We start from the raw sequence: 13,331 nt of genomic DNA, 5'->3' as shown, positions 1-13,331 counted from the left end.
CCATCCATCCATATCCATCCACCCATCCATCCATCCATCCACCCATCCATCCATCCATCCACCCATCCATCCATCCATCCACCCATCCATCCATCCATCCACCCATCCATCCATCCATCCACCCATCCATCCATCCATCCACCCATCCACCCATCCATCCATCCATCCATCCATCCATCCACCCACCCATCCATCCATCCATCCATCACTTCACCTTCTGAGATTGTGGGAACAAAAGTCCTTCCTGTACTATCTCTGCTGCCGAGGGGACAATACTGGGGAGATAGGCTCCAGGATCTTCTTAGGAAGGCCCCGTGGGCAGGTGGAATGTGTGCTAGTGTGTGCATGCATCTAAGTGTGAATGTATTCAGGTCTGTGAATATGAGTGTATATACGTGTGTTCTTGTGTGTATATGTCTATGAGTACATATATATTCATGTTAAATGTATATTGCGTGTACATGTTAATTCATGCACACGTGCATGGTGTGTCTGAGTCTGTCCGCATGTGCAGTTTGGTATACATGTCTGTGTGTGAGGGTGCACATACCCATGTATCAGTGCATGCAGATAATTGCATGGGATGTGTGTGCACATGTGTGTCTATGGCTGAGTATAGCTTTTCTCCAACTACTTTTGTGGCTTAACTGCATTGCATGGGAAAGAGGGGTTTTTGGTGGCACAGTGTGTCTGCTCCCAAATTTCCTGAAGTAGGGGCCAAGTCATGCTGCATGTTTCATGGAAATGAGGTTTTCTGAGCATATAAAGCCTGGTCTGGGCCTTACTTGGGGGAGCCCATTCCCTGTGGCCCACCTGCGGGTGCTGAGGTTTCCATCTCTTCTATTGGTCCAAGTTCTCTTGGCAGAGGAAGTGGACTTCCCGGCTGTTAATTAGGATCCAGACACACACACAGCAGGTTTTGGCTCACACCCCCTTCCTTGGCCTCCCGCCCAGAGCTGCTGCCCTTCAGAGGAGAAGGGGTTTGTGGCTCAGAGGAGGGACTGAATCCAAGGCAGGGGCTGGAGGACGTGGCTGAATGTTGGCAATGCCCCCTCGGGGGGCTTTGTGGTTGAGATGGAGAGGTAGGAGTGGGGGCATTGGAGAGAGCTTGCATCGAGGAGTCTGAGAAACCTGCACATCATTTCTACTTCTTCGCTTACTAGCTGTGTGACTAGGGCAAGATCTTGACCTTGCCGAGTCTCAATTTTCTCAGCAATAAAATGGGAATGCTACTATTTACCTCTTGGTTTCAATGAGGAGATAAACAAACATTTGTACCTGTTCTAGTTACTATGGATATGTAACAAAGCAGTGGCTTAAAACCACAAAAGCATTTATTTTGCTCATGAATTTGCAGTTTGGGCAGGGCTCGGGGGCGGGAGGGGAGAGCATCTCTTTTCCACTTGGTGTTAGCTAGGCAGGATGGGGTGGGAGGCCGGATCATCAAAGGCTAGCGGCAATCTGGCAGTTGATAGTGGCTATTTGCTGGGACCTCAGCTGGAGCTATTGGCTAGAACACCTGCCTGCGGCCTTCCCATGTGGCCTGGGCTTCCTCACAACATGGTGGCCAGGTTCCAAGGACTAGTGTCCTGAAATAGAGCCAGATGAAGCTGTATTGCCTTTTATGACCTACCCTTGAAAGTTATCCTGGAAAGTTACACTTTTGCTGCATTCTGTTCTTTGCTTGAGCCACAGCTTCCTGCTCAGATTAATGGGGTGAGAAAATGGACTTCATCTTTTGATAAGAGAGTATCAGTGGTCTGGAAGAGCATGTAGGACTGGAAATATTGCAGTGGCCGTCTTCGGAAAATACAATCTGCCATTGTGCTGCAGGGGCTCCTCCTGCACTGTGCGCCGGGTCCTGTGGACGTCTGACGTTGCAGGGAAGAGTGTCTGTGCATGTGGCTGTGAAGCCCACAAGGTGTGGGTCTCTAGTTCCATGCTGGTCTTCTGGTCTCACACGTGAGAAACTTGGGGGTCAAGTGCTCACCCTCAACCCCCTGCTTGACCTCATGAGGTGAGGGAGCAGATATAATCTGAGGCCTCAAGGGACAGAGCTGAGGTCGTGGTGAGGTGGCTGGGAGGCGGGTCTCAGCTGGGATGAGCAGCACCGATGCCTCACTTATCAAATACTTCCCAAGCACCTCCTGTGTGCCAAGCACCGTTCCAGGCACTGGGAGTACAGCATTGAACAAAACAGGCAAAAATAAGGACGTAATAACACAAGCATGTATAATAAGTAATATGTCAGATGGTGATGCATTCTATGGAGAGTAACAGAGCTGGGAAAGGGGACACGCAGAGTGACAGACAGTACAGGGGGTCAGTGGAGGCCTTGCTGAGACAGTGATGCTTCAGTAGCAACCAGAAGCAAGTGAGGGAAGGAGCCACACAGATGTGGAGTGTGGCAGAGGCTTCCATGCAGAGGGAACAGCCTGTGACTGCAACCCTGAGGGAGAGGGCATGGCTGGTGTGTTTGAGGAAGTGTAGCTGGAATGGGGTGAGCCAGGGAAGGGCAGAGGAGATGAGGTCAGAGATGATGGTAGGCGGGGAGTGGGGGTGCAGGTCGTGTAGGGCCTGGTACCTGCGATGACTTTTGGCTTCCAATGTGAGCGAAATGGGGAACCATTAGAGGATGTCTAGCACTGAAACGAAGTGATCTGACTATGGTTTGTATCCGGTATCTATAACTGCATAGTAAATCACCCCAAAACTTCGTGCCTTAAAACAATGATTATTTCCTATGATTGTGTGGCTTGCCTGGATCTGTGGCTCCGCTGGTTTCGCCTGTACTCACTTACGTGTTCACCTGCATCTGGGTGATGGGCTGGGCTGGAATGTCCAAGCTGGCCTCCCTCGTGTCTGGCTGTTGGCTGGGGCTCCCGGATTCTTCTCCATGTGGCTGTTCACCCACCACCAGGCTAGACCCGGCAGCACTCTAAGAAAGCAAGCGTGGAAGTTGTAATGTCTCTTCAGGCGCAGGCCAGGAACTCCAACAACATCACTCGTGCCTTACTGTGTTGATCGACACCAGGGCAGGGCCAGCCAGGCTCACTGGGGGAGGCGACTGAGTAGCAAGAGGCATGATCACTCTGGCCATTTTGTAACTATCGGCCTCGTGGTTTAGCAGGATCTCTCTGGCTGCTGTGTTGAGAATAGGACGAAAGGTGACAGAGGCAGATACAGAAACAGGAGGTTTTCCAATCGTACAGGCAAGAGATGGTTGTGTCTTGGACCAGGGTAGTTATGGAGGAAGTGTGGAGAAGTGGCCAGATTCCGGTATGCTTTGGAAGTAGAATCAACAGGATTTCCTGACAGGTTGGGTGTGAAGTGTGACAGAGAGGAAGGAGTCAAGGGTGACTTCAAGATGTTTGGCCTGAGCAACAGGAAGGTTGGAGTTGCCATTTACTGAGATGAGGAAGACTGAGGGAGGGACAGCGTGTTTTTGGAGGGGCTGGGATTAGGAGCTCCATTTAGACGTGTTAAATTTGAGATGCCTCCTAGGACTTTCAACTGTTAGGAGGTCGTTGGACATACAACGGTACTTCAAAAGGTTCATGGGAAGATTTTTATTATCTTTTTTTTTTTTTTCCGTGTCCGGCAACGGATCGCAACCCTCAGTGTTGCCCCCGTACCGGACCGGGGACCGGCCACGGGATCGCAACCCTCGGTGTTGCTCCCGTGCCTCGCTCAGCCAGTGAGCGGGAACCGGTCTGTATGTGGGATCCGAACCCGCGGGCGGGAGCACTGCCGCGCTTCCCAAGCGGCGCACTATCCAGTGCTCCACCGGGCCAGGCGCTTCCCAAGCGGCGCACTATCCAGTGCTCCACCGGGCCAGATGCCTCCTAGGACTTTCAACTGTTAGGAGGTCGTTGGACATACAACGGTACTTCAAAAGGTTCATGGGAAGATTTTTATTATCTTTTTTTTTTTTTTCCGGGTCCGGCAACGGATCGCAACCCTCAGTGTTGCCCCCGGACCGGACCGGGGACCGGCCACGGGATCGCAACCCTCGGTGTTGCTCCCGTGCCTCGCTCAGCCAGTGAGCGGGAACCGGTCTGTATGTGGGATCCGAACCCGCGGGCGGGAGCACTGCCGCGCTTCCCAAGCGGCGCACTATCCAGTGCTCCACCGGGCCAGCCCTTTATTATCTTTTAATTCTGTTTTTCCATGAACTTTTTGAAATACCCTCCCTATGAGTGTGGAGCTCAGGAAGAGGTCTAGGCTGGTTATTTAAAGCCATGAGACTGAAAGAGCTCACCAAGGGAGTGTGCATAGATAGAAGTGAAGATGCCCGTGAGGACGAAGCTGCGGGCATTCGACAGGTCAAGGGCATGGATGGTTAATGCCACCGTAGTGAGGCCAAGGGTTGGGATCAGCAATCCATTCCACCACACTGCATCCAATGACCTTTATATTTGTATTTGGGGGAAACTGAAAAACAAAAGCAAAAGCAGAAAAGCACAAAGAGGAAAAGAACAATTATCCATAATTTTATCCCTCCAAATTAACTACTCTTAACATCTTGGCCTATTTGCTTCCACATTTGTTGTTTAATTATCATTAATTAAACATATCATACTATATGTGTCTCTCTGTATACATACACAGATTTATGGTTAGTTAGAAGTATTTTTATTTATCTGGGGTCACATGGGAGTGTAATTTTAAAAAACAGATTCATTGAGATATAAGTCATATACCATGCAACTCACCCATTTAAAGTGTACAATTAAATGGTTTTTAGTATACTTACTAAATATTTAGTACATTTAGTACTTTAGTTGGGCAACCATCACCACATCAAGTTTAGAACATTTCCCCACCCCCATTAGTGGTCATTCCCCGTTCCCCCCATCTGTCTCATCATCCCCACGCTCAGCTCTTGCCCTAGGCAGCCACTACATCTACTTTCCGTCTTTATAGATTTGTCTATTCTGGACATTTCATATAAATAGAATCATATAATATGTTTAATTAATTTTTTAAAGTCTGCCTCTTCAGGCATTGAAAGGAAATGAAAGAAATTAAGTTTGAATTAATTGTAAAACTTTGGACTTTATAGTTGTTTGGACTTTATATTTAAATGCTCATTGTCTGCTGAGCAGATTTTGGGGTTAAGCAGTTTTTATCCCTTCCTGCCTCCCCACCCCCTCTCGCCCCCACCCAAGCTAAGAGGCTAGAGAGTTTGTATTCCTTTGGCTCATTCATGTTTGAGATCATCTTCTCCTCTTTGACTCTTTATCTGAACAGCATCTAACTGCATGTAATATTCTTAGGTCACCTTTTCTTTCTCTCATTACTTAGCAAACATTTACCTGTTGTCTTCTGGTATCAAATATTGCAATGGAGAATAAAGTTAGCCTGACGTTTAAAAATTCTTAATGTTGATTCACTTTTTCTATCTGGATATCTGAAGATTTCATTATATATTCTTGAAATTCAATAACTTAGCTAGTATATTAGTTATCTATTGCTATGTAACAAATCACCCCAAAACTTAGCAGTTTAAAACAACACACACTCGTTATCTCATAGTGTTTGTGTGTCACAAATCCAGGCATAGCTTAGTTGGGTCTTCTGCTTCATGGTCCCTCTCAAGACTGCAATTAAGGGGTTGGCCGAGAGTCTGTGGTCTCATCTGAAGGCTCAACTGGGGAGGGATCCATTCCCAAGCCCACGTGGTGGTCGTTGGCAGCATTCAGATCCTCGTTGGCTGTTGGCCAGGTTCTGCTCTAGCTCCTTGTCACCTGAGCCTTTTTTCCAGGGCAGTTTGCTTCATCAAAGTGTGCAGTCTGAGAAGACGACAAAGGACTCTATTAAGAAGGGAGTCACAGTCTTCTGTAATCTAATCACGGAAGTGACATCCCCTCACTTTTTCTGTATTCTACTCTTTAGAAGCAAATCTAGGTCCAGCCCATACCAAGCAGGTGTCGGAAGCTGCTCTCCCCAGCTGGAATATATCTCAATGTTCAATATTCCGTATCGTATCAAAGTCTCCTCATCGCAGTGTTCTTCTGTCTGCCAACTGTCCCCTTCCCCGCTTTGCCTCTTTGAATACTTCTTGTTTGTTTGTTGGGCTTTTTACTTGCATTGGATCATGTTCAGGGCTGGGACGAGAGTGAGGCAAGCAAGACATTTGGCAGAAAAATTTAAGGAAGCACTCAGCCCAGGTGCTGACCCCACCCTTGCGCAACCCTGAGAGTGACAGTCTCCTTCAACCCCGTGTCCCGTGCCTTGCTTGCCTTTCCCTAGTCCAAGCCCTGGTCATCCTCACCTGTATTCCCAATACTCACTTCTCTGTGTTTCATTCTCTTTGTCTTTTTCTAAATCTCCAATGAGAGTATCTCAAGCTTTCTGTCTACATCAGTAATTCTACTTTCACTGGCGTCTGTTCTGCGTCTAGCTGTTTTACACGTATTAGTTCTGTAATGATGTTGTTTGTTGTTTTGCTCCTTCATTTATTTCCTTAGGTCTGTGATCTCCCTCTGCGTATCCTCCTATTGGGTGTTTATTTCATCTTTGAGCTCTTTCTTTTTTGAATTAATATTCTTATTATATTGTTCTATAGTTTGGCGCAATTATGAGTTTCCTTCTGCACCTTCTCTTATCATCTGCCTTCTAGATTGGGTCTTTTTCCTTCCTTTCTTCCTCCTCCCACACTCCCTCCCTCTGTCCCTTTGTGCCTTTCTCTCTTTTTCCGTCTCCCTCTCTCTTTCCTTCCTCCTTCCCTCTCTCTCTCCGTTCCTTCCTCCTTTCCTTCCCTTTCTCCCTCTTTGTCTCTCTCTCTCCCTTCTTTCCCTCTCTCCCCCTTTCCTTCCTTCCTTCTTTCTTTCCCTTTCTCTCTCTCTCTTTCCTGCCTTCCTTATTTCTTTACTCTTCCTCTCTTCGTCCCTTCTTCTTTCCCTCCCTCCCTCCCACCCTCCCTTCCTTTTTTGCAGCATGTTTGCACACCTCACATGCTGAATTCCTTCCCCTAGCCTGGGCGTGGGCACCTCTGCTCAGTTGCTGAATTTGCTTTGCTGAAGTGTGGGTAGCTCCTTGCCCTTCACTCTCTTTCCGGGCTTCTCTGTGACCATTCTCTTCTGCAAAGGGGCTGCGGTTTGAGGGTTGAACGTTAGGTTCTGCAGACTTTTCTGTCACCTGAGGGAATTGCAGGGCTCAAGCAGGCTGTAAGGAATCTTTGTTAGAACACCTGGGCTCTGCTCTGTCTTCTGGGATTTAGGTAAGTGCTCTGTATAACAGGGTTCATTCTGCTTAATTACTGGGTGCATCCCCCTTCTGGGATGGGGGCTACCCTTCGGCCTTGAGTGGAGTCAGTGGCTGAAGTCATCAATCACTTTCTCCGTTTTTACCTCTTTCCCAGCAGCCTTTCCCCCTGGTTGTCAGTGAAGAGTGAGAACTAATGACACCTACTCAGTTTATTTCCCTCCAGACATGAGGCTTTTGGTGAGTGGCTTTGAAGAAGAAGGGCTGTACTTTCTACTCCATAATCATCTGCTTTTTTGCTTGGCTACCAGTGTTTATGTTTATTTCACTAGATTTTATTCTTTTCTTTGGTGAAAAACAGTTTTTTCCCCCTGACTTAACTCTTTTTGGCTTCTGGGGAGAGAGAGTCTATGATGCAATTTCAATCCTCTGTCATTGCCCAGATGACCTTTCAGGCCCCTTCCACCCAAACTTGATCATGACTCTGAGTTCCCTCCTTGCCCGAGGAGAGGTGTGGGCACCACGACACAGAGCAGAGCCAGCGTGGCTGTCACCAAGGCCTATATGTCTGGGAGGGGATGCTGCCCTTCTCAGCCTTGAGACTCCCAAGCAAGGACCTGGGATAGGGCCTGGTATCTGCCCCATCTGGCATCCATAGGGAAGCTTGTGAGGTGGTTGGCCAAGATGTGTATCCACCATAGGATAGCATAGGCAAGAGTCAGCCAAGGACTCAGGGATGGCTGTGGGATCTGCTCTCTGGTCCCTGGGGTGGCACAGACAGCTGTGTGGGTGTCCCAGTTCTGGGGAGCTCTTCTACCACTTCCCAGACTTGGCCCTCAGGGGGATTCTCAGATAAGCCCTTTCTCTTGCTTGCTGGGCTGGAATGACCAGGCCCTTCCAGGGGCTGCCTCAGAGAGGCTGAGAGAGGCCTGCTTGCCCTTTCTCTGAAGGCCCCACCTCCCTACCAGGATCCAGCAAGTGTCTCTTCTTGGCTGGGCAGCACTACCCACTGGGAGAGCCCACAGCTTCAGCTGAACTCTCCAGGAGATCACCAGAGCTTTGCTGCTTTCACTGCCTCGCTCCCCACCTGTCTGCGCCCCAGGTTGTTGGGCTGCTGCCGGCCCCTGGAAACCAGGCACTGCCCTTGTGCTCTGATGCCAGTCCCTGCGATTACAGGTTGGCAGGCCCAGGGGCAAAGCATGCCAGCTAGTGCAGCAGCTTGTTGGCGGCCAGTCTGTGCCCTGGGGCCTGTGTCCTGACTGCCTCAGCCACACTGGGCGAAGAATTGGTCCATGAAGAGGGAGAACTGGGTCTCTGCTCTGCCCAGTCACCATGAACCCATGGGGACATTTGCCTTCTCCCTTCCTGGTTGGGCCTAGAGTCCATTCTTTGCAGGTCAGAGATCAGTTGGAAGACTGAGATGGACCAGGGTGAAGACACCACCCCATCCACCCCACAGAGACTGACCCTTCTCTGGGGCAGGTGCCCCATCTTCCCTTCCTGCTTTCTCCCCATGCCTACCTGTGCATGCAGGTGTACATGAGGAGAGGTGTGTATGTGTTGAAGGTATGAGTGTGTGCACGCCCACGTGCATGCACCAGTATGAGGGCACGAGCATGTTTGTTTACATGTATGTGTGTCTATGTGCATTACTTGCTGTGCCTATGTTGAGACCACAAGTATGTCTGTGCTAGGCTGTCACTCAGCAAGTGCACCCCAGCAAGCCTGTGCCAATGTTGACAGCCACCGTCTGGTTGGTTGGTGCCCTTGTCATGCATGTTTGGATATTTTGAGTGTCATCCCTGTTACTTGCATTTGTGTGTACTTGTGGTGTGTGAGTTTTGTGTGTGTTCCAGCTTCAGTGTCTGTGTGCGTGCATGTGTGAGTGTGCATGTGTGTTGAAGCTCGTGTGTGTGCATGAGGCTTCATGTATGCACGTGTCTGTACATGCTTGTGTGGTTGCATGTGTATGTGCGCATGTGTGCATGTGTGATGGTGTGAGTGTGGGTGCGTGTGCGTGCACGTCTCTCTGGCCAGGGATGACTAAGGCCAGGGATATTCATCATCGCTGCCCCAGCTCGAGGGGGAGTGTGAAGTGGCAGAGGCCAGGGGCCAAGGGGCCTCATGTTTCTCAGGCTCCAGGCAGTGCTCCCAAGCCCTGTCACCCAGGAGGGCTGAGTCAGGGTGCAGGAGGCACACATAGCCTCTGAGGAGTCAAGGGCAGAGCCTGATTTCCCTTTCAGAAGTCCCCTCTGCATCTGATGTTGGGAGGGATGGTGGAACCTGGGAAATTGGTGTGGAGGTGAGCAGGAGGCCTGGAACTGGCTGGCAGCAGAGGATAGGAGATGGAGGTGGGCTGGAGGAACAGTTAGGGCGCAGAATGGACAGGACTCAGAGACTGGAGGGGTGTGCAGGTGAGCAAGGCATGTAGGACGCCCTCCCCTCACCTGGCATCTGGCTGGGTGATGGGACAACAGGCCATCCCTGAGCCAGAGCAGAAGCAGCTTGGCAGCTTGCTGGCAGCCAGTCTGTCCCTGGGGTCTGTGTCTTGTCTGGCTCAGTCACACTGGGCAGGAATGGCAATGTCAGGGGATGGGGAAGAGAATGAGTTTGGGCACATGGTCAGCATGAGGTGCCTGTGACTGTCCAGGAGAGGGTGTCCTGGAGGGGCCTGGGACTGCGGGGCTGAGACACCCATGTAGGCTTTGAACAGTCGGCCAGCATTTTCATGCCAGGGCCCTTCTTGTTGTGTTTGCTTGTTTTGATTTTAATTATGGAACCCAAGTCTGAATTGAGCATGGAAGCCATTGAACCCTAGGACTTGATTGGCATCGGCCTATTGGCAACACTAGTGCAAAGCAGGGTAACCAGCTCTAGAAGCACAGGCTGTGGGTGCTGTAGGAGCCCCCCATCATTGTCCCGTTGGGGAGACCAGGACCAGAGGTAGTGACCTCCCAGGGTCACCCAGCAAGGCAGGGTGGGGCTGGGGTTGTCCACCCAGAAGGCCACACCCGCTCGCTGCAGAGCCCTTCTTGAGCCGAGGTGGCCCGGGAGGCCCAGGCGGCTGCTGCCTCAGGAGACTCTGTAATTACGGGATTAGAAGGCGGCCTCTCCTCAGCCGGGCCCTTTGCCCCTAAAGCCGCCAAGTGGAGACAAGGATTTGGTGGCGTGGTGCTGGTTTCCAGGTGTGTCTGAGGAGACCTGAAAGGCCCATTGTGGCTGCAGCCTCCCTCTGGACGGCTCTATTTTGGGGTCGGGATCCACCCTGCTCCAGCTGGAGGAAGGAAAAGGTGTATTTCAGCATGTCCTGTGGGTGTGGGGGAGGCTGCACAGCCACAGGGCAGGGGTGGCTGGTGCCTGGACTGTGAGGAGGGAGAGGATGCAGAGGCAGAATGCAGGTGTGAGGAGAGGAGAGGCCTGGCATTCCAGGGGCAGGAGGCCCGGAAGAAGTTGGAGGGGAGGTGGGTGTGAGTCAGGCCAGGCTTTCATGTGGCCCCAGGAGGCCGGGTTGGCAGTCCCTGTCAAGCTGGAATGTGGGTCTGCGGCTGCCTGGGCCCTGCCTGAAACCTGCCCAATGGCCACTTCCTGATTCCCACCCTTGTGGGTGCCCAGCCACACGCCCTAGGCCTGAGGGAGACCCACCCTGACCTCAAGGCCTCCCAGTTTGGGTGCCAAGGGCCAGGGACTGCAGCCACAGGGAGTCTGGTTAGACTGAGAGAACACACAAGCCGGGTGGCCTCCTTGGCCTGTCTGCCCTTCCTCCGCCAGAGCTGGGCCATATTCCTGCACCCGCAGCGTGCTGGGCACATTCCTGCCTTCTGCCTCTGCTCATGTGGCTCCTCTGCCTGGCATGGTCTTGTGGCTCTTCTGGGCCTGTCCTGATCCTGACCATCTTTCAGGGCTCTGCTCAATGCCACCTTCCCCTCAGGAGCTTCTCCCCATCCTGGGCTTTCCTCTGATTCCCCTGCACTGGCCTTCCAGGCACTTGGCTGCTGGAGGCCCCTCGGAGCTCTCCCCTGCACCGGCCCCTCACCCTCACCTTGTACAGGCCAACCACAGGAGTGAAGGCTCACCAGGAAGTGGCTTGATGTGTGCCCTTGGGCCAGTTTCCTCATCTGTGAAATGGGGGTAATGACTTCAGCCTTAGGAGGTTACCTACCTTGAGAATTTAGACGGAGTAGCAGGAGTGGACATGCCTGGTGCATAGTAGGTGTTCAGGCAGTGGTGCTTCCATTCCTCTGCCCTGGGTACTCCTAGGCCTCTGAACATGAGGCCTCTGGGTGCTGAGACCAAGCTGCCCCGCGCATAGCCCCGTGACTCCAGGAATGACTAATTCCGCCTCAGCAATAAGCTCTTGGAAGCTCTGAGAAATGAGGCTTTTTTCCCTCCTTCTTCCTGCTTCATTAAACTCCTCTTGAGTGAGGGGAATGAGGATTGTCCTAATCCCTTGGCACGAGGTGGGGGGTTCAGGGAGCTGGGTGAGATGAGCCCAGAGTAGCCTGTGGTCACCAGAGGACATTGGGAGCAGGGCAGGGGCCAGAAGCCTGTGTTCCAGGCTGGCTTGGTCCTGGGGTGGCCGGTGACCTCAGACAAGCCCTGGTCTTTTTACCAGCTCAGTCTAACTGTCTGCACAGTGGGTGTGCTAGGTCTTATTCACCACCCTGCACTGCCCTAGGGATCTGGGAAGGGGTGGCCTGGGAGGGGCCGTTGGTGGGGTGCCTGGGGCCAGGTAGGCTGGCAGGCACACAGTAGGCGCCTTATCAGTGTTTGCAGGCCCTAGGAGAAAACAGAGAAGGAGTGGGCAAGCTGTGAGCAGTCCTTTGGCCTTCCTCCTCTCCGACTCTGTTTCCCTACCTTTAAAAGTGGTCTGGGAGTCCTGGTTGCCTCCACTGGGGCCTGGTGGGTAACTCCGAGGGCTGGGCCCTGGGGGCTGTCCATTAGGGAGAGTGCTGTTCTCACACCTGGGGCCTGACACTCACCTCTTGGTCATGGCTGCTGGTGTGGCCTGGCTGGGACTGTCTGCCCACCCTTGAGGATGCCAGAACTAGAAAAACAGTTCCAGACCTCACCCATCCCAGTAAGTCTTGCTATGCAGAGCCTGTCTCTCCATGAGTGGGAAGAGACAATGCGGACAGGGGTCAGTGACTGGGGTCTGGGGAGCCTCACCCAGGCTGCCCTCTGTCCACAGGTCTTCTTGGCCCTTGGGGAGCTGCTTTTGTCCTGCAACTGGGCAGTGGTTGCTGACATCTTGCTGGTAGGTGTGGGGGTCAGGGTCGGGGGGCTGGTCCTGGGGCCTTTAGAGCAGAGGGGGCTGGGGTCTGTCCAGCTCAGGATTGGACCTCTGCTGTTGAGCATCTTGGGGGTAAGGAGGGGCTTCAAAGACCATGGGAGAGGGGACCAAGGCCATTGAACAGCTGCCTTGGACCAGAGACCCTCCCCCCCTTACACTCAAACATCTCCTCTGACCATCACTCCCATTTTGCAGATGAGCAAATGGGCACTCAGAGAGGGCAGGTGCCTGGACCAAGGTCCCAGGCCAAGGTCACACAGCGCCAAGACACTGGACCAGGACTGGAGCCCAGGCTTTGTGACTCGAGGGCTTCTTCCTCCCTCCCTCTTTCTTTACTGGGCTGCTCCTCAGCATGTGGGCTCTTTGGCCTCCACTCTGGGTGTGCAGACCGGGATGCTGGACTTCAGGGAAGGAGCCACCGAGCCCAGTTGGGTCCAGCCTCCACCAACTTGTGTGTTGAGGCTGCCATGCAAGGGACAGGCTTGGCCTGTAATGAGGCCTAATGCTGTCCTTGACCACATGACTCTGTCATGTCCAGAGCCCAGCTCAGCCCCTGCTTGAACCTTACCCTCTGTCCAGCCTCCCTGCCTCCTTTTTTTTTTTTCCTTTTTTTTTGTCTTTTTTCGTGTCTGGCAACGGACCGCAACCCTCAGTGTCACGCCCGTACCGGACTGGGACCGGCAACGGGATCGCAACCCTCGGTGCTGCGCCCGCCCCTCGCTCAGCCAGTAAGCGGGAACCGGTCTGTATGTGGGATCCGAACCCTCGGGCGGGAGAGCTACCACGCTCTCAAGCGGCGCACTGTAGCAGTGCGCCACTGGGCCGGCCCCAC

General features: G+C 52.4%; 1 protein-coding gene across 1 annotated transcript in view; it reads left to right on the top strand.

Annotated features, from left to right (window-relative positions):
• Positions 1–13,331, top strand: part of SPNS3 (spinster homolog 3 (Drosophila)) — a 44,512-nt gene that overhangs the window by 23,991 nt on the left and 7,190 nt on the right. The window contains 1 exon segment of the mRNA XM_008568694.1: positions 12,398–12,463. Coding sequence (XP_008566916.1) covers positions 12,398–12,463 — 66 coding nt within the window.

The sequence above is a fragment of the Galeopterus variegatus genome, unplaced genomic scaffold, assembly GCF_000696425.1.
Source record: "Galeopterus variegatus unplaced genomic scaffold, G_variegatus-3.0.2 Scaffold25, whole genome shotgun sequence".
Lineage (NCBI taxonomy): Eukaryota > Metazoa > Chordata > Mammalia > Dermoptera > Cynocephalidae > Galeopterus > Galeopterus variegatus.
This window is presented reverse-complemented; position numbering and strand designations above follow the sequence as displayed.